The sequence below is a fragment of the Meleagris gallopavo genome, chromosome 4 (assembly GCF_905368555.1).
Source record: "Meleagris gallopavo chromosome 4, MGAL_WU_HG_1.1, whole genome shotgun sequence".
Lineage (NCBI taxonomy): Eukaryota > Metazoa > Chordata > Aves > Galliformes > Phasianidae > Meleagris > Meleagris gallopavo.
In genome coordinates this window covers 96815-122177 of record NC_139407.1, presented here as the reverse complement: position 1 = coordinate 122177, position 25363 = coordinate 96815, and the positions used below count along the sequence as shown (strand labels likewise).

The 25363-nt window shown below is 43.8% G+C and overlaps 1 protein-coding gene across 1 annotated transcript in view; it reads left to right on the top strand.

Moving 5' to 3' along the window:
• Positions 1-11419: 11419 nt before the first annotated feature.
• LOC100550375 (E3 SUMO-protein ligase RanBP2-like) overlaps positions 11420-25363 on the top strand; it is a 28851-nt gene continuing 14907 nt past the window's right edge. The window contains 21 exon segments of the mRNA XM_085221922.1: positions 11420-11658; positions 13338-13405; positions 13878-13989; positions 14744-14896; positions 15535-15765; positions 16055-16200; positions 16458-16650; positions 17229-17316; positions 18072-18278; positions 19324-19502; positions 19593-19768; positions 20068-20191; positions 20569-20727; positions 21117-21254; positions 21342-21479; positions 21686-21865; positions 21953-22036; positions 22514-22652; positions 22823-22920; positions 23435-24061; positions 25223-25303. Of these exon segments, the coding sequence (XP_085078048.1) occupies positions 11584-11658; positions 13338-13405; positions 13878-13989; positions 14744-14896; positions 15535-15765; positions 16055-16200; positions 16458-16650; positions 17229-17316; positions 18072-18278; positions 19324-19502; positions 19593-19768; positions 20068-20191; positions 20569-20727; positions 21117-21254; positions 21342-21479; positions 21686-21865; positions 21953-22036; positions 22514-22652; positions 22823-22920; positions 23435-24061; positions 25223-25303 (3396 nt within the window). The 5' untranslated portion in view covers positions 11420-11583.

Here is a 25363-nt window from a genome sequence, read left to right as displayed (position 1 = left end):
ATTGGAGGGATATGTATTTGGTGGGTAGACCACCTGATGGATAAGAAGTTGGTTGAAAGGCCACAGACAGAGGTTGGTGATTAGTGGTTCTATGTCCAGGTGGAGGCTGGTAATGAGCAGTGTCCCCCAGGGGTCTATCAAAAGGGACCGGTGCTCTTTAACATCTTTATCAATGACATCGTTGATGGAATTGAGCGCACCCTCAGCAAGTTTGCTGATGACACCAAGCTGAGTGGTGCGGTTGACACGGTAGAAGGAAGGGATGCCATTCAGAGGGACCTTGACAGGCTTGAAAGGTGGGCTCGGGTGAACCTAATGAGGTTCAACACAGCAAAGTGCAAGGTTTGGCACTTGAGCCAGAGGAATCCCAGGCATTTTTATACAGACTAGAAGGAGCAGTCCTTGAGAGCAGCCCTGCAGAGGAGGACCTGAGGGTCATGATGGATGAAAAGCTGAACGTGAGCCAGCAGTGAGCTCCTGCAGCTTGGAAAGCAAACGGTAGCTGGGGGTCCATCAGAAGAAGGGTGGCCAGCAGGGACAGGGAGGTGATTGTCCCCCTCTACTCTGCTGTCATGAGGCCCCATCTGGAGTACTGTGTCCAGGTCTGGAGCCCTCAGTACAAGAAAGGCAGAGAACTAACATAGTTGAAACTGGGGGTTGAGCGTCTAGCACCCCAGGAGTACAAGGTGTCTATCGCCCCAATTCCAGAGTGCATACAGGGGATAGACATCCTGTCGGGTCTGACTCTCCAAACCACTCTGGGAGAGTTTAGATTAAGGGAAAGATGTATTAGTATCCAGGCAGTGCAGGCCAGTTATAAGGTAGTTATAAAGGGTCATGTGAAAATTGAACCTATTTGTTTGCCACAACCACGCCAGATCACAAAGTCGTGTCTTACTGGACAGAAACTCAGAAAGAATGTGAATGCTGGTCAGAAGCACAAATGGAGGGGGGCTTGCTGGGCCCAAAGCAGAAGGAATGGGCCTTTCTGTGCCCAAACCCAATAAGAAAGGGGGCTTGCTGATCTATACCATGAAGATAGGGGGCGTCCTGGCCAGAAACCAAAAAGAAGGGGACTGGCTGGGCAAAAACACAGAAGGAAGGGGGCTTGCAGGCCCATACCCCCAGACGAAGGGGGTTGTCCTGGTCCAGAAACCAAAAGGAAGGGGACTTGCTGTATTGAAACACACAGGGAACATGGCTTGTTGGGCAGAAACCAAGAAGGAAGGTGGCAGGTTGGGCAGACAGCCAGAAGGAATGGGGCTTCCTAGGCCAGAACAGAAAAGGAAAGGTTCCTGCTGGGCAGAAATCCATCAGGGAGAGTTCTTGCTGGATAGAAACCAAGAGGGAATGAGTCTCACCAGGAAGAAACCCAGATGGAAAAGGGTTTGTTCAGACTAAAGCCAGATTATTGGATTTGCTCTGCTGAAACGGTGAAGAAAAGAGGCTTGAAGGTCCAAATGCCAGAAGGAATGTGGATTGCTGGGCCCAAAGCCAGAAGGAAAGGTCCTTGTTGGGTCAAAATGAATAAAGAAGGGGTTTGCTGATCCTAAGTCCAGAAGGAAGTGGGCTGGAAGCACTGGAAGCTGAAAGGAAGCCTATATGCAAAAAAAAAAAAAAAAAAAAAAAAAAGAAAAGAAAAATAAACCCTCGCCCTCACTTTAGAGGATTTTTTCCTTACATCTAAGCTAAATCTAGCCTCCCTGAGCTTGAAGCCATTTTCTCTTGTTCTATCACCACAGACCCTGCTGCAGAGTCTGTCCCCTTCATTGCTGCAGCTCCCTTTTAGACACTGACAGGCTGCTATCAGGTCACCTTGCAGCCTTCCCCAGGGCGCACAGCCCCAGCTCTCTGCCATCCCTGGCATCATTTATCACTTTCACAGGTCTCAGGTGCTCGTCTTCCAGAACGTTTGAGTACGGATGGATCACAACACCATCCTGGAAATTCTGCAGCCACGTTGGTTATCCTGTACATGGCACCAGACACCGCCTGAGGATAAAGAGTGGAAAAGTGTGCAGTTCCTAAACCTCACCTGGTAACACCGTGATGTACGGTTAGATATGTGTATGCAGCTCACAGCTCCAAGGAGAGGGACCACATCTGCAGCGCTGTGGAATGCATTACAGAACTCACTGATACTGAAGCTGTGTTGGACAACTAACTCTTGATGAGTGTTTCTAAGAGGTCATGGCCCGAAAAACAGCTTATAGGAAGAGGGGAAAAAGATGAATTTTTGTGTGTTTGTTCTGAAAAAATAATGAGCAGAACAAAGCAATAGCAATTTGAAATTGGAGTCAGTTTTGCCATTTTAAGCATCTGTTACTCTTCTTGTTGACAAAGCATTCAAATCTGCAGAAGGATCTCCTTTTTCTAACCTTGAATGTTGGATTCCTGGTGTAAAGCTTCCTAAGGGAAACAAAAACCCTATTAAATAAAACCTTATAATCACTTTGGAATTGTAGCTCTGAGCTAGGCTATGCCACAGGTGTATATGTCTGTGCTGCAGTGTCCTTCCTCATCCTCATCCTCCCAGTTGTGCTCCTCATCGGCAGAAGGTAGCACCATCAGCTTTCTACCTCACACAGCAGTCTCTATCTGAGCAAGGACTCGGTTGCTTCCCGGTTTCCCTGTGGCACTCTCCTATGCTGTAGCAAAGGAACCTCAGTGGTGTGGTTGCATCAGGTGTACTGATTTCATGATGATACGTGGTCTTTATGCAGTGAGTGAGGGTAAGTCCAGGCATCAGGCACATGACGACGTGAGTCACTGGACACAGCATGCAGTAGACTGTGATCACAATGTGATCTGGGGAGGCGGCGGTGCGGGGCTCCTTCCCCTTCCCCCAGCTTAACTTAGAGACCAAATGAGGATGGATTGGGAAATTAATACCAAACACAGCAGTGTCACAATCAGATAAAATTTGTAATTGGTACTGGGTTCATGGCAATTTCTGGCTGTAGCTTCCTGCAGCAGTGCAGAACTTTGGGCAGTGACACAGAACAAGTGTTGGCTTGGCAGATGCTGCTAGTGAGCTGTGTCTGCAGAAGCAGCACGAGTTCCACTCTGCTCCGCTCCCAGATTTGACAGAATGGAATTTAGCTTGGTCCACATGGAAGAGTTAACTGGGTCTGCCGTCTTCTGAAGATCTTCAGTCAGTGCACGGAGTTGAAGCAATGCAAACATCTGTTTATTGCTCCTGAAAAAGATTTTGCATAAAACAGTTGACATTTGGTCATTGAAAATCAGTGAGTAACAGCAATACAGGAAAAACACTACAGAAAATGACTTAAAGTATGAGGAAAAACTTGCATTACTTTGGGAGTTTTGTATAATTCTGTCTCCCAGCTGAAAGTTCTCACAGTACAGAGAGAAAAATCTTGGCGAAAATCATCAGGTACTGTGCTTTCACTTGACTAAGTGCTATTGAGACACTGTATAATGAAAACCTAAGGAAAGGGTGTGAGGGGATTTCCCCAGTGAAAAGTACGAATTCAGAAATGGGAGATGTTCATAAAATCCAGAATGATACCAAGGCAAACATAACAATGGCATGCTACAAAACCAGTGACAAAAAGAAAGAATTCACCTTCAGGAGTATTTCAAAGTCCAGCTAAAAAGATTCACGGCACTGGCTGTAGGATTGTCTTTATTAAAAGCAACAATTAAAAACAATCTGGATTTCTGGGCTAACTTTTCTTTTAGTTTACTTCCAGTGGCAGCTGTGACTCAAACCAGGGTATTTCATAAGAAAACACTGCTTTCCCAGAGTTCGGATTTGTTCCTAAGAAAACCCAACAAATCCCAGAGCTCTGTAAATAATGAACTCTAAGAGAAACAACAGCTGAGCTCACATGCCTGCTTTGGGAAACGAAACAATCCCATTAGGTAACGCACCCATGAAACCCAGCAGCACGCTTCCACTGACACAATAAAGATCTCTGTTACAATCCACCACTCACCAATCAGCAATGGGAACCTCTGTTCTAAAGTTTAACAATCCCCCAAAAGCCTGAACTGCCTCGTGGCTATCAATTGTGTTTTTTCTGGAAAATGTCAGTTTTGTCCATCTCCACTGTCACATGCAAGAGTAAATGTCCAGGGTTTTTATCAAGTAAAATGTTTGTCACCAGCAGGTAACTGCTAACAAAGAATGTCCAGCACTGTCCGCAGTGGAGCAAGCAAACAGCAAAGCAGAGGTTTGCAGAACGAAGAGGAAGAGGAAGGTTCCCACGTGTGCTGATCTCTACAGTAACCAACAGAATAATGGCAAGAAGGGATGACCTTATAGCAGAGAAGTGTTGCAGTACACCCAGCAGCTTCTCCATGTCTGGAGTGTCTAGCTTGGAGTTATGAAGCAAGGCAGAGCAATGCTGGAAAAAAGACTGGTTACTGCAGGCTGCCAGGAAGGGCTGTAAGGGACCTGCAGAAGAAAAGGGCGTTAAAATCGCTCCACAGAAGTTGGGGCATAACAAAGTAGACCAGTAACTGATGGCTTCTGAGGGCTTCATATGTAACCATGAGAACAACGGAATAACTGGGTTGGTTGGTTGGTTTCCTGGCACATGGTGCACAACTCAGGTAGAACCAGGAATGGCGTGGCATCGGCTGCACCTACAAGGACCCGGTGCCATCCTCCTGACGCAGGTACATCTCACCAACACGGCACCATGCACTGAAGGCAACACAGTCTGTGGGCAATTCCTAGCTGGCGCTGTCAGGTGCACAAACTGACCAACGGCAAATGCCTTCAGTGCAGAAGTGGCACTGTGTGAAGAGGCAGCAGCCCGTGCAGTCAGTGTCTGTAGGGTGCGTACCAAAAAGCCATCCTGAACACATTCCTGCCTGTCAGGAAGCCCCCAGAGATATGATCAGCAACTAAAGAGCCAAATCAAAGTGGCAGAAGGCATACCGTAGGTTTACAGTCCAGCATTAATGTGTCTAGCATTAGAGGTATGTTTTGTCAGAGCAGTCCAGTGCTTTGGTCAGTTAGTGCTACAGAACAGAAGCGGACAGTGACTTGCGTATGGGCAATTGATTCTACCAAAGGGAAAAGCACTGCAGAAAGCCTTATCTCCAGCTGCTCAGAAATCAATTCCCAGTCCTATGTCCATTCAATTAAGCATTGTTCCTCCTTTCCCAAGGAGGATCCTCTATGCGAAGCAACATGGCAAAACTTAAACCTCTCACAATGTAACTCCATTATCCTTCCAAACCGAGGCATCTAGCATCTCAAAACAACTGCTGCCAGATGCACTGCTGATGGAATTTTTCTTCCAAGTCATGCCAGATACCACCAATCCCGCTTTGGGATTGACAATTGTCTATTTCTTAATTACTTTACCAATCAAAGGTATGACTGTTACTCTACAAGGAGTAAAACTATGCTAACCATATGGTCAGAAAAAGGAGTTGAAGAAAGAAATTTTAAGTAAATGTTTCTGTCACTTATCTCACTACAAAACATCTCATAACTCAATGCTAGGGTTGCTGATGGTGAGAAGGAGAGAGGCAGAATCAGTAATACACTTTGTAACTCCAATGAATGTACATGAAACAAATGCTAGTGATAGATTAGGGTATTTGTAGAGAAGAATCATGCTGCTTTTTATTTGCTATTTTTGTTTACTCCACTTGTTTTCATCAAATTGTTATATCCTTATTTAAAATAAAAATATATCCCAGTGTAACAGATTCTGTGGTCATCTGATATAATCCATCAAGAGCACCAGAAAGCAGACCCTTACTGTATCTAAGTGACTTAACAGGATGGGCATACATTGGTATCCTAAAAGTAAGTTCTCCCCTTTGTCAGTCTTCAAGTCCACGGAAAGGGAACAAAATGCCTGCTTCAGGAAATTCACTGAAAGAGAGTAGAAAACAAGCAATACAGTCTCCACAATCACAGTTCCGTTAAGCAATAAGTGAATATTTATCCTCAAAATTACTTAAATAGATACTTATTAAAAAAAAAAGGTCAGATGGCTGAAACTATGATTAATGTTTCTAACTTTAAAGACATCCTCTGCCTCATTTTCTTCCTTAAAAAACAGTTGGGAGTGGACAAAAAGACCAGCTACAACCTATACACCAAAGAAAATACAAAACCTTTCCAGTATCTTCCTTAAGAAAGAAAAGAAGTTGAAAACTGGATAGTTTCAGACCATGTAGGCTTCAACATCTGGGAAGCCTCTATTGAAGGAGTAAAGGGCTCATTCATCTGAATAAGAACCATGATTTCAGGAGAGCAGCTACTGCCATTCCTTTCCATCCAAAGCTGTAGTTTAACTTTCACTGCATCTATTTCATGCAGTCGTCCATTAGTTCTGCAGTACACTAAATGATGCAAAAAAATTAGATCAAGAGAAACAATCTAATTTTCTTAATTTCCTGGTGTGAAATCTTTCTCACTATCTTGAAATAGCATTGATCACCTATTGTGCACCAATTTTCTGGAGTACAGAAAATTAAAGTACAAAGGAAAAAATTTCTCCGGTGGCAAAAGTTTAACTACAGTGCCATCTGCTGAGACCAACATCTCGAGGGAAGCAGGATATATATTGAAGCCAAATGTGCTACTGCACCTCTGCTTCTCTCAGACGTACCCATGAACACCATACATCTATATGATCTATCTGTCCATAGATCTATAATGGCTGAAGTAGAACATTTATAGCTAACTATACTAGAAAAGAAATGTTTGGCACTGCAGCTGACCAGCCTTTCAAGGGACAGGTGAAAAATCTACCGGCTTAGAGGACAGCGATATTCTAGAACCAGTTGAAATTTGCTACTTATTTCACTTGACAGAAGAGGAAGTGCTGTACCATTATACACAGTAAAGATCTTGGCTACTTCTGTAGCAACAGCTTGAAAGAATTACTGTCACCTCTGTTCTCCTTTATCACGCCAGCCATCTCTCTGATTAAAATACATTGTATTAAAATGGCCACATAAATTACAACATGAAATGAATAATAGCAAGAAATAGAAATAGCAAATAGTTCAATCGTGTATCACAATAGAATCTGTACAGAGGATACTAAACCCTAGCCCACAACCCTAACTGCAACTCTAACTCTAACCCTACCCCAAACCCTACCGTAAATATAACCCTAACCCTAAACCTAACCGTAAACCTTACTCTAACCCTAGCCATAACACTAACCCTGAACCTAACTCCAAACCCTAACCCTAAACCTAAGCTTAACCCTAACTCTTATCACAACTTTAACCCTAAACCAAACCCAATCCCTAACCCTAAGCCTAAAACTACCCAAAATTAAACCAAATTCTAACCCTAACCCTAACTCTAAACCTAACTCTAACACAAACCTGAAACCTTGTTCTAAACCTCTTTGCAAATACTAACCCTAACAGCAACCCTAACCCTCACACAAAACAAACACCCTAACCTAAACCCTGATCCTAACCTTAATCCTAACCTCAGCTGTATCCTAACTCTAACCCTAAACCTAACACTAAACCTAACCCTAACCCTACCCTAACCCAAACCCTAACCCAAGCATCACTCTAAAATTTAACGCTAACACCAAACTCTAACACTAACACTAACCTAAGTTTTCACTACCCAAAACCTAAAAATAATCCTAACCCTAATCAAGTCCAGCAAGACCCCTTCTTTTTCATTTGTGGCCCATCAAGCGCTCTTTCTTTTAGTTCAGGACCCAGCAAGCACCCTTCTTTTTGCTTTGTGGTGCAGCACGCCCACTTCTTTCACAGAATCACAGAATTGTAGGGGTTGGAAGGGACCTCTAGAGATCATTGAGACCAACCCCTCTGCCAAAGCAGGTTCCCTACACCAGGTCGCACAGGTAGGCGTCCAGGCGAGACCTGAATATCTCCAGAGAAGGAGACTCCACAACCTCCCTGGGCAGCCTGTTCCAGTGCTCTGTCACCTCACCGTGAAGAAGTTCTTACGCACATTCGTGCAAAACTTCCTATGCTGCAGCTGATGTCCGTTTCCCTCGTCCTGTCTCCACGTACCACTGAAAAGAGACTGGCTTCACCGCTATGGCCGCCACACCTCAGATATTTATAAACCTGGATCAGGTCCCCTCTCAGTCTTCTTTTCTCAAGGCTAAACAGACCCAGTTCACTCAGCCTTTCTTCATAGGGGAGATGCTCCAGGCCCTTCACCATCTTTGTGGCCCTCCGCTGGACTCTTTCCAAGAGATCCCTGTCTTTTTTGTACTGGGGAGCCCAGAACTGGACACAGTACTCCAGATGAGGCCTTACCAGGGCAGAGTAGAGGGGGAGGATCACCTCCCTCAACCTGCTGGACACGCTCTTTTACATGCACCCCAGAATGCCATTGGCCTTTTTGGCCATGAGGGCACACTGCTGGCTCATGGCCAACCTGTCGTCCACCAGGACGCCCAGGTCCCTCTCTGCAGAGCTCCTCTCCAGCAGCTCATCCCCCGGCCTGTATTGGTGCATGCAATTATTCCTCCCTAGGTGTAAGACCCTACACTTGCTTTTGTTGAACCTCATCCGGTTTCTTACTGCCCAGCTCTCCAGCCTGTCCAGGTCTCGCTTTCTGGGTATGGACCAGCAAGCCCCCTTCCTCCTGGGTTTCAGTCCAGCAAGACCCCTTCCTTCTGGTTTGTTGCCCAGCACTCCCCCTTTCTTCTGGGTATGGTCTTACAAGCCCTCTTCCTTCTGGACTTAGGAGCAGCAAACCGCTTCTTTATTCATTGCGGCCCAACAAGGACCTTTCCTTCTGGCTTTGGGCCCAGCAATCCTCATTCCTTCTGGCATTTGACCTTTCAAGCCTCTTTTCTTCACCGTTTCAGCAGAGCAAGTCCAATTCCTTCTGGCTTTGAGCTGAGCAAGCCCTCTGCCATCTGGGTTTCTTCCCGGTGAGTCCCCTTCCTTCTCAGTTTCTGCCCAGCAAGAACTCTCCCTGATGGATTTCTGCCCAGCAGGCTCCTTTCCTGCTCCATTCTGGCCTAGCTAGCCCTATTCCTTCTGGCTGCCACCTTCCTTCTGCCCTGTCTGCCCAGCCTGCCACCTTCCTTCTTGATTTCTATCCAGCAAGTCCCCTTCCTTCTGTGATTTTGACTTCGCTTCTGTTCTTGCTGAAAGTACGACTCCTAACACTATTTAAAGTGCCTTCCTCTTTAGTAAGAGAGAGTTTGGTTTTTTTCTCCTTCTCCATTGCTACACTCTACCTTTCTGTGATGAAGGAAGGAGATGCCCAGGAAAGAGATGCAGTCATTGATCCTGGAGGTGTTCCACAGCTGTGTAGATGTGGCACTGTCACATCTCACCTGTAGGGATGGAAGAGGTGACCAGATTCATGAATACCCCCAATTAGATTAAGGTAGAACAATACACAGGGGCCAAACACTCTCATCAATTGTAATGAAAATCTGTGTATTACAGTTATCCCGTAATACTGGCACTCCAACACTTAAAATCTGTCTTAAACTGTGTGGCTAAGCTATATGACCTTAGGAAACCAAAATAAACCTCACAATTACTTAACAACTTTGTGACTCAATGATGAGAGATAGAACTTATAAGAAACTGAAGTAAGTCTTGCAGTTACTTAACAATTGAATAAGAACAACAAACAAACAAACAAGACTGAGGAAAACAGAAAGAATAAAAATCAGAGAGACAGACTGGAGAAGATTGATCACCAGTCTGTTTATAAGGTCCTGTACATGCCTGATAACCTCCTCTGACTCGTTGTTACAGAAGTGGCCTTGCATAATGTTGAGAGCTACCGAGCACACTGCAGAAAGTTAGAAAGTGGTTTTTTGTTGGTCCTTTACAGGTGCTGAGTGACATGGTTAATGAGCATGGTGGTGATGGGTTGACGGTTGGACTAGATGACATTAGGGGCCATTTCCAACCTTAATGATTGAATGACTCTATGATTGTTTTTTGAACCACGTTCCCTCCTAGGTTTCTTGAAGAAGGCCGTGAGCCTGGGATTTGGGAATGGATGCCTCAGTTTTGCCCCCTTTCTGCTGCATGGGATCACTCATCCATGGGCAAGAGAAATCCCTGCTCCTGAAGCTCCTGCTTCAAGTAACAGTACGGAGCACTTATGAAAGCCCAGTGGAGGTACCTGCAGGGGGAAGGACCTGTGCCTAAAATCTTCCTGCCTCTGGCAGCTGCAAGCCCTGTGGTCAGTTCCTACCAAGGTCTCAAGACAGGCAGCAAGCCAAGCTGAGCATGGTCAGGGTGCAAGGGTAGCACCCCTAGGATATCTGCTAGAGTAGCAAGTGTAACAGTCTTGCCTGCTGAGCTGCCTTCCTGGTGTTGTGACCACTGGGGTGCCAATTCCTCAGGGATGAGCAAGAGACACTGACTGGTATCAGAGCCCTGTCAGTAAGAAAGCAATTTCACTCACCTCCCCCTCAGCTAAAAAGCAAACCTTTCCCCCAGTGGCTCCCGAGCCAGCTCTAATCAGTAAGCCGATGCTTTGCTCCAACGCTGCAACTTTTAATATTTAGCTTGGCAGGTGCCGATGAGCTGTCTGTAACCCCAGTAACTGAAAAAGCAGAGGAAAAAGAAGTCCTCTTCCATACAGCTCTCGGGGAATTAAATGCAACATCTGCACCTATCACCGTTAGCAGAGAAAAATGAAAGGGAGTTAACTTGGGGTGCTACACGGATGCTGCTGGTCTTCCTATATGAATCAGCTGAGTACTGTTTTTCCTGCAGAGAGCTGTGCAGATGTCAGTGTATCTTGGGTATAGCAGCAGCCTTAGGGCTTAGTGGTTATGGATGGGGTGGATTTGTGATTCATTCCCCACAAATGAGACTTCACGTAACTTGGAGCTTGGTGGCCCCATTTTGCTTAGAGCCGGCAGAAAAAGAGATCAGCCAGCAGCAGCCAGGATTCCCTGGTAGGAATTAAAGCACCGGGCAGTGCCGGTGCTCACAATCACAAAACTCCGACAATCAGAACATCGCTTTTTAAGCCCCGCCCTTTGGGTTTGCACATCTCGCCATCTATCAGTTGCTCCTGGCAGTAACCAATTACTTCTGCTACTCGCGGTGCCTGGAATACAGAGCTCCCGGCCGCAGCCGCTACAACGTTTGGAAACTCGTCGTCTGCAGTCCGAGCAACAAAGCTCGACGGCTGACGGATGACGCCGGCAGCGGCGGTGACGCAGGACGTCGCCACAGGCGAGGAAAGCGGCTCGGCACGGCCTCACCCGCGCCGAGCTTCGTAAGACCGCGCGAGGGCAGGCAGGAACGAGTACGGTACCGGCGGCACGGAAGCGCGCGCGCCGAGCGGCCCGACGTCTCGCAGCTCAAAACTCCGCTGCCCAACCCGCCACGACGCCCGCGAACCGCGCCCCGGCCGCTCGCGCCGCGCATGCGCACGCTCGGCGCTGCGCGCGTGCCGCCCCACCCCCAGCTGTGACGTTCGCGTCGCCGCGGTCGGCAGCGGAGGGCGTTCCGCCGCGTGCGGCGCGGGAGCTCGCTTAGTAACGCGCGAGAGCCGGCCTTCCGCCAATTCCTCGCTCTTTCTCTCCCGGCGAGGCCCGGCCGCCCTTGCTCGCCGACGACGAGGGCCGGGCGGCCGGGCTCGGTGCCATGGTGCGGCGCACGAAGCCCGAGGTGGAGCGATACGTCGCCTCCGTGGGGGCCGCCGCCTCCTCTCCCAGAGAGGTGAGTGCTGCGGGCCCGGCCGCCGCTGCCGGCGGCGCTCCCGCGGCTTCCCCCAGGCCGCCGTGGGGTCCGCTGCCCGCCCGCCCCATCCCTCCGTTCCTCCCGCGGGTACCGGGCCAGAGTGGCGGCCGCGGGCTCGGCCGGTGCCCGGGATGGCCGGCGGGGGCCGGCGGGCCCGACGCGCGGGAGAAGCGTGGGGCCGGCCGGCCGGGCGGCGCTTTGCGGCCTCGTTCCTCGAGTACGGGGGAGGGAGGTCGCGGCGTTCCCCTCCCGGGAGCGCCGGTGGGTCGGAGCTTACCAAGGGGCTGCTGGAGTCGGGTGGGCGGGCAGTTGAAGCCTAGGGCGGGCGCGGAGTCGCTTCCTTGGAAACGCGGTTTGCCGCAGCTGCGCGCCTCTTAAAACCGGTGAGCCCTCAGCGGCTTTCGAAGGAGACCGGCGGCGTGGCGGAGTTCGGCTCCCTCCTGTTCTGTGGCCACGGATCCCGGGCTTCCGGCCCTCCCTCTCTGGAGGAGCTGGAATAGGGAACGCGTGCCGTTAAGCTTTCGGACTCGTTTTGCTGCTGTGCAGCTGCTATTGCCGTCTGTGCGACGGCGTTGTGAAACGCCGGTAGGAAGAGAGGGAGAGGCGGGGGGAAATAGCTTTGCTGTCGTGCGTCGGTAGCTGGGCAGCCGGGTGATTCCCTGCTATCTGGAAAACGTGTGCGGGTTGCGGTGAGCTGACTGATGCAGCTGGTAGGAGCAGTGTCATCCGGAAAGGTCCCGCTCTGCTGCTCTGAATTGGTTTTATTGCAGCCAACTCTTGAGAGTGGAACACTCAGCAGTGTGTTGTATGGGGTGAATGCACACCGCGATGCAGCGGGGCCTCGATGCGAGCGTGAGGCCTGTGTGCATCCTCGTTTTGACCTTCTCCAACGGTGGCGGACCTGTCCTGTTGCTTTGCTTGGTTGGCTTTGATGTTGTGTAGGCAGCGCGGTGCTGTACTGAGTGTATTGCTGCCGAGTTCGGAATGGTCTTCAACAGTGTTGGTATTGCTGTGGGGCTCAATAAAAAAATATTCCGTCTCCTTTTTTCATGCTCGAGGCCAACTGCTGCGGGGTTTAGTTTCGTCTTTTCAGTGGTGCTTACAACTGGCTGTGTAGCGCAATTGGTGATGGAAGTAGCTGTTTTCCTGTTGTGTTGATTTTGGAGAGGAGGCTTGTGCAAGGCTGCCAGCATTTATTTTGAGGTTTCTTTCAACCCCGTTTACAAAGGAGGCAGGGCAGGCAAGAGAGGAAGGTGACAGAAGCATAGACAGGAAGAGCTGGAATCTTAATTTGTGGCATTTGTTTTCTTCTGCAACGTAGATAGCTTACAAGACAAACAGCATATATGTAGCTGACCCCATTCTTCTCTCTTTAGTCAGAAGTGTGCTTGTGAAAAGTAACAAATGTGAAGACTTGCTTTGCTACTAACCTCAATTTTGGTTTGGTAGCCTTTGCCAGTTATTGGGAAGAAACATTATTTTCTTACTCCTGTATTTTTCGAAAACAAAGCTCTGAGTACAAGGAGTGAACTGGAGCTGATAACTGTGAAGAAACTTTAGGAAGTATTATGCACTGCTGAAAAGAAGGGTCTCCCTACTCAATTACTTCAAAAGTACTGTACATCTAAAATGTACCTGTCATATTTTTTTTCCTTTAGAGATCGTTGAAAGGATTCTTTTTTGCTAAGCTGTACTTTGAGATAAAAGAATATGAACTTTCAAAAAGGTAATAAATGTTATATATGTTGTTCTGTTCTTTAAAGTGTGATAGGAAAGCTAAATGAAGTAGAGTGGAGAAATCAAGACCGTTGTCATGCTGTTTTAAGGTAGTAGTAAATGGGAGAATGTGGTGCCATTTAAATCTTCCTAAAACAGCAACTTAAAGGATGGGTAGTTATGTGGTGCTGTAAAAACCTATCTGGTTGAAATGTCTTTTATGCCATCGTGTTATGTCCTTATAGTTTCTGTGAGCTACTGCTTTATTTAATGAAAGCCAGTACTTGCAGGCAAACATGCAGCATCTGTACATGTAGAAATAATGTTGCTCCTTACTTGAAGGTCTAGATCAAACACCTACAAGTAAATATGGCTAGATGACTGATTAAATTCCCACGTTAGCTGCAGGGTGTGGGGGGACTTGTAATACTAAGGAATACTGATCCTTCTGGTTTTTCTTTCTTTGTTTATTTACTCTGTAGATATACATCTATTTATCTCAGTGTCCGAGAGAGAGATCCCAAAGCTCACAGGTTTCTGGGACAGATCTATGAAGCTCAGGATAACACAGAAAAAGCTTTTGGGTGTTACAAGGTAAGTACCTCACTCACCTCCCTGATGTCCAGCTTTATTCCTTTGTAAATGGACTTGATCTTCCTGCTCTGATAGTCTTCTTCCTGCTGCCCTTTGTACTAAGAATCTGTTAGCCCTGTAGAATTCTGCAGAAGGGATACCATAGTGACAGCAGTAATCTGGCTGCTACAGAAAGACTGGACTGAGAGTATTTTTCAGTTGCATTGTTTGTTTTTTTGTTAGTGGTGGGCTTTTTGTTTGTTTGTTTCCTCAGAAGTAGAGGGAACGGAGCAAATACAGTTCTGATTAGGCAAGCGTATAAATGTGAACTTCATGGTTCACGTTTCATTATTCGGGCACTGGGGAGGGAGAGGATACACAAGTCTTGTTGCCAGCACAGTGACTGAGTGCCATCAGTCTTTGTGACTTAATTCTATTTTCTGGAAGCATCCGTATTAGGTTAGGCTAGAGGTACTCCTAGTCCGCTGTCTGAGTAGAGCAGCAGCTAGTGGGAGAGGCAGAGGAGCTGGTTTGGGCATTGATTCTCTTACGGTGTTCTGAATTCCAGCATTTGTCTAGGTGTTACAAACCAATGGTAGCCTTTCAAAAGGGAGGCTTTTTTTTTTACAGTAGTGAGAAAGTATTTATTGATAGTTCTAATTTGACTTGCTGGGTCTGTTTAGTGGGGGACATGTTTTCTTTCTTGTTCTACATGGACTGCAAGATCATGTTACTGGTATCCTTTTTTCTTGTGTGTGTGCGTGGGGAAAACTAGCGTTCAGTGGAGCTGAATCCAATGCAGAAAGATCTTGTACTGAAGATTGCAGAGTTACTATGCAGTAACGACATCACTGATGGAAGAGCAGAGTACTGGGTTGAGAAAGCTGCCAGGCTCTTCCCTGGGAATCCTGCTGCTTACAGATTGAAGGTAAATTCCAACTTCTGATCTCTGTTCTGTGCTTAGAAGAAACTTCAGTTGCGTCAAGTGATGGGAAAACCGTGGTAGTAATAGTATCCAAGAGATCAAGATTAGATAGGTTAAGTATTGTCTCTATTACGTGACTACTCTGCTTTCTAGATTTTTTAATTTGAGTTAAAAACTGTCAAGTGTAGGAGATGCTGCTATTCCCTTAATACTGTGTAAATGCTTTCAGTCATACGATCTCACTTTTGTACAGGCGTTATTTTTGTGGAGCACAACAGCAATGAAATTGAAGTCTTGGAAGGCTTGTGCTTTGCGTTTTTTTTTTGTGGTTATTATTATTTTATTTTTTTTTTAGACAAGCTGTTCTGTATCAAGGTGTGGCATCTTTGAACCAGATGGTTTGACTATCTTAACTTAGATTCTAACTTAGCATCTACAAGATGCAAACTCTATAAAGTTTTTTTTTTTTTTTCCCTCACTTCTAAAATGCTTGTCAAACTCTCTGTAGCACCTACCAGCTTTGCAGAGCAGTTTGAGTAATGTAGTCTGTAGTAGCAGTGAGGAAACAGTCAGGTAACGTAGTTGCTGAAGAGGCTCTTGTGGAGAATGAAATTTTAACATGTTGCCTTCGTATTTGATAGGAGCAGTTACTGGAGTGTAAAGGCAAAAATGGCTGGAATCAGCTCTTTGATGTGATTCAAACCGAGCTCTATGCGAGACCTGACGATCCCTACCTTAACATCAGACTGGTTGCTCTCTACCGTTCAAATAATAGATTAAGAGATGCTGTGCTTCATTGTCAGGAGGCAGAGAAGAAAATGCCTGTAGACTCCAGCTTGGAATGGTGTTTGTGCGTCATAAAGACATTCGAGGTATTTAATCATGTTTTGATCATGTCATAATCTCCCATGTCCTTGAAACTGGTGTTATTCTCTTAGTATCCTTACAATGGCAGCTAATTCTCAAGTGGCTGAACTCCTTCAAATGTAATGTCTGCTGAAACCAATGATATGCTTAGGATTTTCTTAAGCCTTACAGAATTGAAGAATATGTTAATGTCTCACCTAGGAAACTGGATTATGTAGCAATGTGTTCTGAAGAAGCTCTTGCCTTCATAGAAAGATGGTGGTTTCTCATTCTCTGATGAACTTTATTCTTTAGGAATACCTTGAATCAGTACAAGACTTGGAGTCTGATAAAAATAATTGGAGAACTGTCAAGAAGGATCATCTGCTGGCCTATTCTAGCTTGGTTAAAATGACACTTGCTTCTCGAGATGTTCAAGAAAGCAGAGGGGCCCTTGAAAGGTATTGTTTTAACTATTCTGTTTAAAAAAAAAAAAAAATCGAATTTTTTTTTCTGGGTCATAGAACTTCTAGCAGGCATCATTTTTAGTGAGTAGCCATTTTGTGGATGGGAGAGGAGATCCTCTGTACTAACCGCAAAGAAAAAATGTTGCTAGGCTTGATCCCCAAGCTGTGTGTCTGAGCTACAGGCCTCAGAGAAGACTCAGTGATAGGGGTCTAGTATAAATGGTTGAAAATGAATCTTTTCTATGTTCCAGTTTCGATCGTGTGCTTCACTCTGTGAGACTGTGTGCGAATGGACCTGATGAGCTGTCTCGTACCTTCCTTGAAATGAAAGGACACTTCTACATGCATGCTGGAACTTTCCTGCTGAAAACGGCCCAGAACAATGAGGCACGATGGAGAGATGCATGTGAACTCGCAGCCTTGTGTTATCTGAAAAGTTTCCATGTAAGTCATTGTTCAGTTTGTGCCCGTAGTTGTTGTAGTTCTCAAACGCTCTCACTGTACATGCTCTGAATGCCTGTATTCCAAAAACTAGCTACTGTTTTTAAGGCTGTCTCCTCGCCAAATCTTATTCTTCTGTACTTGTTTAAAAGATTTCAAGTGGTGTGAAGAAAATCTCATGTGTTTCACTTGTCAGAAGTAAAATGATTCTTAAGGGCTAATGAGTGTATTTCCTGTAGGCTATTTCCTTCTCTGTAATGCAGCTAAAATAACTAATATTAAGGTTTGGTATGGGAGGGAGCGGAGTGACCTGAGTAGCTCTCACATACTTACTGCGTAGACAGCAGAGCTTGATCAAGCTTAATTTTTTGCTTTATAGAATCAGTTTTCCGTTTTGCACAGCTGCTTGCGTTCAAGACATCGCTTTCTCTTGTGCGCTCTTACAGCTATTTGCAATTGTTCAGTTACTCACCTTGTGTCCTTTTCAGGAAAGAAACAAGCTTGTTTTCTAGCTTTTAAGACTAAATGAAGTGATTTGCTTTTTGTTGTGAAGAAGCTGTAGCAATTCTTTTCTTTGCCAGATTCCTAAACCAAAATCAAAACTAATAAGAGATTGTGCTGGGCAAGATATGCTGGAAATGTTGGCCTGTGACCGAAAAAGCCAGTCTGGTAATAAAAACTACTAATTATAAATATTCTGTAGTTCCATTTTAATCTTATGAACAGTTGATGTCAGAGTTAATGGCTTGTTAAAGAGCACGTTTGGCATCTTGGAACACACTATAACACGTTCTATATTTTGGCTGCGTATGAAATGCAAAACAGCGGTTTGATCCTGACACGTAATGGACTTTTTCTTTTTATCTCCAGGATATTAAGATAGAATTTAAATTTCAATGTCTCCTAGTCTGCTGGTTTTTGCCTACTATTTGTAAGCATTGCTAGTCCCAAGTGTAAAAGAAAATATTGTTCTTCTCCTGTCACTTTTGTTCCACGAGGTTTGCTGCTTTTTTCTTTTTTTTTTTTTTTTTTTTTTTTTTTTTTGGTAAAGCTGAGGTAGTCGTTTCCAGACTTCACTATCCTGCGGGCTGTAGATGAAAACAAAGAAGACACCAGGCATCAGGCTGAATTCTTCCTGAATAGATGAGACTCACAGCTACTTATTTTGAAGACAATTGCAGTGCCCTTATAATAAAAATACACAGTAATTCTGGAGAACTGGATTTAAAAATGCCTTGGCACTGCTGTCAGCCCATACGCTAAAAGAGTGACTTAATTATAGGGAGAGTGTAAGTTAAAAATTTGTAAATATCATAAGGGGAAATCTTGATTGCCAGCCTGAAGCAGCAAGAACAACCCACTGCATCAAATATTGTTGTCCTTGATTAAGTTGAGTGTTCTTATGTGACGTGATGTTTTTCTAGGTCATATGTTGCTGAACTTAAGCCATGGCAAGGAAGACTTCTTGAAAGAGATTGTGGAATCTTTTGCAAACAAAAGTGGTTTATTTACATTGTTTGAAAGCCTCTTTGGGAGTGGAGCTTCTAAAGAGAGGTCTTTTCTCAGCACAGATATGGGAGATGTCACTCCCCAAGCACCAGAGCAAGGAGAACTGAGTAAATACGATATTGGTAAGAGACGCTACTTAAACTCCACATAAACATGACTCTGTATTGGAGGTTCTTCTACAGGTGCTTCATTTGCAACAACAAGTGTCTGTAATAGCTGCTTGTCATTGCCCTAATCAGAGAGTGCTTTGCAAGAAGTTTCACTTTCAGCTGCAGCTGAGAGGCAGTATCATCATGCCAGGTTCTGAAGAATTTCTCACATACTTCTTGCTTCCACACTGTTGTCTTCTGATCTGTCCTGATTCATTTCCAGTTGAAGCTGCCTGTTTAGCTTTTTGTGCTTGTATGCTGGTAAGTGCTGATAGGAAGGCCCATACTTATTAATGTGTAATCTATGAACACAGGATAGAGGCATAAAAATGAAATTAGTTCACAACTCATCCTGGAATTATGAGACCTTCCCATTTTTTAAGCTTAACTTGATGACGAAGTCTGGCTTTGAATTTGAGCATAACAAGAGTAGAATACTAGTAGCCTCCTATTTAACTGTTGATGGTCAGAAACATGTAGACTATTCAATCTAAAACTACTGACCAGGGTGCAAAGCAGTAAGGCCTAAGGCCCTTTCTAAACATATGTGTTTTATATATAAAATAGAAGTTCATGCTACTGCGGCCTCTCTGAAGAAGTTTGTTCGTAATGTTTTTAAATACATAATACACAATTTAAAAAATGGTTTGTGCTTATTGTTTGTAGGCTAAAGATTTTCCTTGTTAGAGAAGTGTGTTATCTCCATTTTTTTGCTTTGTCAAAAGTATTGACAAGTGTTAATGTACTTTAGTTGTGCTCTTCTATGAAGTAGCTATTGCTTCTGCAGAAGTTATTCATGTAATGTAAATGCAGAAATCTGCAGAAATTACTTGAAGAAAGCGACATCTTACTTGAAAATTCTTAGTTCCAGCTTGTTAGAGGCGAACAGGTGGAAGAAGGTTGGTGGGGAAGTGCTTTTGATGGGAGAAGTATTCAGAGCTCGCTCCTTCTCTTCCGGTGAAACCCAGCTCTGATCAGATGCAGATCCTAGCTTCTTAGAACCCTTGTTTTTGTATAGGTGCTGTTCGGATGCACAGTGGTAGTCTCCAGCACCTTGCGTGGCTTGGCTTGCAGTGGAATTCTATGTCAGTGTTATTCCCACTGCGCAGATCATTACAACAACTTTTTCACTTGCCCCACGAGACATCGAGACTAGAAACAGATGCTCCTGAATCCATTTGTCTGTTGGACCTTGAAGTAAGCAAGCTTCCCAAGTTCTTAAATGCATTTAAATGCTGTTTTTTTTGGTACCTAGTACCTTCTGTTTGTTTATTTTTACAAAAACAGGTTTTTTTACTCGGGATGGTGTTCACTAGCAACTTAGAACTGCAAGAGAAGTTTAATACTCAGCATGGCACACATCAACCTCCTTTTTTACCATTCCTGCTGTGCAAACAGTACTGTACTGAGAAGCAAAGATCCTGGTGGGATGCTGTTTGTACTCTTATGCAGAAAAAAACAACGTAAGAATTCTTCAATTTGAAATATTGGAACCAAACTTCTAGGTGGCTTCTGAATTGATTCCCATAGGTTGTGTAAAACTAGTTCCTTTTGTTTGACATCCTTTAAATGTTAAAGGCTTTTTGCTGTAGGGCTGTGAGATGCTGAAGAATTGTAAAAACGGGCTTTACATTTCTGCTATTGCATTTGTAAAGAAGAGCTAGCTTTAGGACTAAAGCTGCTTGTTCTGTTCATCAAACAAATGTGTGAACAGATGAAAAAGAGGGAATACTAATTGAGGAGTGTTTCTTTTGATATTCAGACCAGACTTGGCAACCAAACTGAAGCTTCTTGTACAGCATGGATTAAGTACTGTGCGAGCCCTGGAGAAACACGGCCTTCAGCCTGCCTTAATTATACACTGGGCAAGAAGCCTGCAAAAAACAGTAAGTTAAGATTATCTGTAAAGAAGTACCATCTGTTTTTCTTAATTTTGCAAACTTAACAGACTAAATAAAATCAGATGAGAATGTAGTATTGAGAACTGCTGCTGCTAATTTTGATGGGATGACTAGAACAACTAACTTGCCTGACAAGTATTCTTTACCTCACTACTCTCTTAACAGCACAGGTAAAAGCAACGTTATTTTCTACCTGTGTTACTTTCTGTGACTCTATAGGGAGACCTCCTGAAATACGTCCCAAGTGTCAGAAAAAAAATTCTTGAAACTTCTCAAGAAAACAACTGCATCAGAGGAGAAAAAGTATGAATAACATTTTATTTGAATTTTCTGTGACAGTTTGAATTTCTCTTTTCCAACAGAGCATTAGCCTTAACTCCTATGACCAGAAAGAATATATTGGAAGAAGTGTCTACTACTGGAAGAAAATTTTGCTTAGCTTGAAAACTATTAAAAAGCACAAAAGTATTCCTGAACCTGCTGATCCTCTCTTCAAGCATTTCCATAGTGTGGACATCCAGGTACTGATTGATTATTCAAAGGTGAGAGTAAGAGGGGTTGTATGCCACAGGCTTACATGTGAATTGTTTGTTCATCGGTTTTTTTTTGTTGTGGTTGGCTTTGAGTGTTGATGGGTGGTGGGATTTTTTGTTTTTTGTCATTGTACTGCTAATGTTGAGATTTGGTAGTATCTTGCTGTTGAACTTCTCTGAGTTTTAAAACTCTGATTGGAAGATACTGAACTCCCTTAGTACCAGCTTTCTTGACAACCTGTTTTCCTGTAATACAGGAAAACCAGTAGTAATATTAACCTCCTCCTATCTGCCTACTTACTAGATGCTTATAGTCACTGACTGTTCCAAGTCCACACTGTGTGTTATGTGTGATTTGTCTTTTGCTTTGGTTGTAGGTCTTCCAGGTTGCAGGCTATGAAGAAGAGGCACATATAGCTTTTGCAGTGCTGGATGTAACTGAAGGCAAAACTGATGATGCTTTATTAGCATTTGAAGCTATTAAGAATGCGGTTTCATACTGGAATCTTGCCATTGTAAGTTTGTAAATTGCATTACCTCAAAATGCTTTTCTGTTACTTGCATTCTGACCAATTCTTTTTAATTGATATGCTGTTACTTAGCTTTGTCAAAGAAAGGCAGAGGAGGTTGAGAGCGATGATATGGGCCCAGAAGAACGCAAAGCCTATCTTCTTAAAAGAAAGCATTACCTGTTGAAGATCATTGATGAAAGCTCCTCTGACCCATCAGTAGCTGACAAAGTAAGTAAAAGAGTTAATGCTTGTGTGAATTGTTCTCTTACATTAATTTTAACAGATGTAGGGCTTTCCTGGGGGAAAAAACAACAAAAAACACCCAGAATTTCTGTGCAGAAAGCCTTGTAAACTGTTCAGCTGTAGATCAGAACACAGTCTCTTGCTATGAGGAAGAATTGCAATCATGACTTGCGTTTCAAATAAATTTCTAGCTGCCGGTATCTGTTAAAGATGTAACGGAAATGCTGAATGCAGTGATCCAGGAGCTTGGAGAGGACGATGAAGAAGAAAGTCTTGCCTCCGGAAGTATCTCACACACTGCACACATGGAAGTGAAATATTCAATTCCATCACCTAAGAAGTTCCCTTTCTCACCAACTAATACCTACCAGGTATATTAGCAGATTACTCTTCTAGGGAAGTGTTAGGTTTGTATAAAGAAATCAAAGTTCAATAAGCTTTATTTTTTTTCTTTCCAGTTTTCTCCTAAGACTCTCCCTCCGTGGGCAGAAGATCACAAGTCCTTACTTCAAAAGCTGTGGCAGCAAGTGGAAGCTTTAAAGGTAAACAACTTCTGTCACTATATTCAATGCAGAACAGTTGATCTTTTTGTTCTGGTAAGTATTTTGTGACCCAAGCATTGAACTAAGCTTCATTTACCAGACTACCTCTTAACTCAGTGAAGAGAACTGTTATAAACATCTGCTTAAATTCAGTGCAAGAGTAAAACTTTGTTGCCTACAAACTCTGATTTGATTACTGATACAGGAAGTAATCCTGAGGATTGTGTTCGCAGAAAGTTGTGCTTTCTTCAGCTTAGCTATTGTCATCTTGGTTTTGGGTTTATTTCTAGCTTCAGGGAACAGTCTCAGTTTTGTAAAGCATGGGCAGATCGTGGAATATTACAGCAGTTAACTTTTTTTTTGTCTCAGATCTTGAACATGCTTTTAAATAGCAAAGGAGTGTAGGGATCATTCCTTGAGTTTTCTCCAAATACCTATGTATTTACATTCTCTTAATTGAAACTCTATCTTTAATAGAATGAAATACGGGAAATGAAACGTAGTAGTTCCAATGTAAGTGTATCATCTCATTGGTGGCCTGCTGAAAGCTATGAAACAGATACTGTGTCAGATGGTTATCGGAGAGCAAAACATCTTCATGAAGCTCCTCTGAGGGGTAAGTTGATGCTGAATTTTTAATTGAACACTTAGCTAAATGGAGTAAGACTTCTTAAAACATTTCTGCAGTGTTCTGAGATGAATGAACTTTGCCGAGGGACCAGTTTTACTCATTCAAGTCAGTAATAAAAACTGGATATAAACTCTTTCCTTGGTGTTCCTTTTCAGTTGCTACCTCTGGCCCATCTGTTTACTGTAGCCAGTTACCTGCTTGTAACTCACAGTATCTTCGAAGAACGGCTGCAACCAATGTAACACCAACAAAGGTGAGGACAAACAAATTTGCTCAAGCCATTTCTACTGATTTGTTGAAAACAGCTGGTTTTAATTCTGTGTGTAGCTGGATATAACTGTGGTTCCCTAGAGAGCATTTACTAAACTTGAGATCTGCTGGAGACAGGCAGAAAGTTCCATTATCAGCTAATCTTTGGGATATGGGGTTGGGGAGAAACAGCCAGCAAAGCATGTTTTTAACGTAATAACTAAATGTTCTTGTTGTCTGTGATGTTCTTTTCTCCAAAATAGTACGGGGGCTTGATGGTTTTGATTTTTTTAATACTAAAGAAAAATGAGTCAATTCAGCTTATGTTTCTCTCCAGTCTGTGTTTTCAGATACCATTCAAGTTTTGAACGTATGATTTTTAGTTTAAATTGATTAGAGTTGAAATCTAATTTTAAAGTACACCTTGCTATTAAGAGTATACATGCTGCGTGGGCTTTAGCACCCTAATACCTTTTCTTCCTTTTCCACAAGGAAGTAATAGTGTGTTTTTTCTTTAGGCACCTGTCTGTGGCATGAAAGGACTTGCACCTCAGCAGCATATACATACTTATCAACAAGCAGTCCACACACCACCTCTGCAAAACACTTGTGCTGTTGTGTTTCCTCAAGGCATCTATGGTGCGCCTTTGCATTTTGATGCTCCATCTGCTGGAATCATTTCACCTCATGGAGGTGATGATCACAACTATGGCCTTCCACAGGCGAGCACAAATCCACCTCTGCCTGAACCAGGCTATTTCACAGAACCTTTGGTTGCACCCACAAGTTTAAAACCGGCAGAATCCAGCGTTAGTGCCGCACAGGACAAATTAGGATCGGCCTTTGCTAAAAAGGAAGGGCAGTGGGAATGTAACATCTCTTTAGTAAGAAATGAACCCATTGCCCCAAAATGCGTTACTTGCCAGAATACAAGCAAAACTAATTCAGCAGTATCTTTTCAAGAATTTTCCTTTAAACTTGATGGGAAAACACCAGCGTGTACCTCTCAGAATCCTGCAGATGCTGAAGCGAAGCCTGCAAGGAAAGATGTATCTTTTCAATGTGGATGCCTCCAGGTGGATTTAAATATGGCATACAGGAGTCCACTACAAATACAGCTAAGAAAGATGATCTCCCCAAAGAGTGTACAACAGACTTGACAAACATTGATGAAAAAGACAAAAATGAACTGCCTTCAAGTAGTGGAGTTACACTCCAATGTCAAGAAACAGCAAACAGGGACAAGAGTGAGCACATCCGTGAGAAAGGCACATTGGTAACGCCTCATGTTTCTCGTACAAATACAGCCAAAGCATCTCCTTGTGGTAACAATGCTGTAGCTGTACTGGAAGAAGCTACCAGCAAGAGAAGCGACCTCAGCCATGGTGATGATGGTTCTGATGCTGCTATAGAAGCTTTAGAGGTATCAAGCAGCTCTGAAACGCCAAGAAAAACAGTGGTTTCTGCTTCAAAGTTTGTATTTAGATCTGAATCTGTCAAGAGCGTTTTCAGTAATGAAAAGACATTCCCATTTGGGAATACTTCGGCCATTGGTTCCCTCTTTGGATTCAGCTTTAATCCTCCAAGAAAGAGCACTGATGTAATTTCAGTATCTCAGAAAGTAGAGCAGGAAAAACCAGAAGTAGCTGAACCACTCAAAAGCTGTAGTGCAGCTCAGAAACCTTGGGAGAGCAAGGCATCCAAGCTGGCTCCTTCAGCACAAGATGGGCCCTCCAACTTCTCATTTAAAATTCTGGAAAAAGGTGAGTGTTAATTGAACTACTAATTTATTCAAATGTGCATCGCTGGCTTTCTTAAGCTACCTTCAACCTTCGTCTGTTACGAGAATAAGCCTGGGTTTGTGAGTGAAGTGGATGACCATAAGAAGTGCCAGAGTTCAACTTTGTGTTGTTTTTTTAACAGGGAAAGAGTATAGTACTGTTAGAACCAAGAGACGCTAATATTGTGTAAATTGAGGAAAAACTGTCATCTTCCTTTTGGCCAATAACCCTCCGTCTCCCTTCCCAGATCTGTTTTGTGATACTCTTAGTAAAATTGACAAGATGCTTGTTTTCTGAGAATGTGTGCCATAAATCTAGGCAGAGAAAGTGTCAGTAGTGTGATAAGGCACCGGTCTGTAAAAAAGAATTGAAAGAAAGCTTACTTGCTGATGTGTCAAGTTCCTAAAATACGTGCACAAGTCTTGTGTGCTTGACCAGGCTTGTGAGTCTGAAGGGCTTAACAAATTTAGACTTGTCTGTATTTGGAAGATCCCTGAGAACTCATGCTTGTTTCCTGTATTTAAGATGAAGACTATGAAACGGCAGTTAAAGTTAGGAAAGGAAGACTGTATCCCAGCAATGAAAAAGAAAAAAGGAAGTGGCAAGGTGTGTCTGAAAACACAACGGTTAATTTTTTAGATGCTGAAGTTGAATCTTTAAATCCGT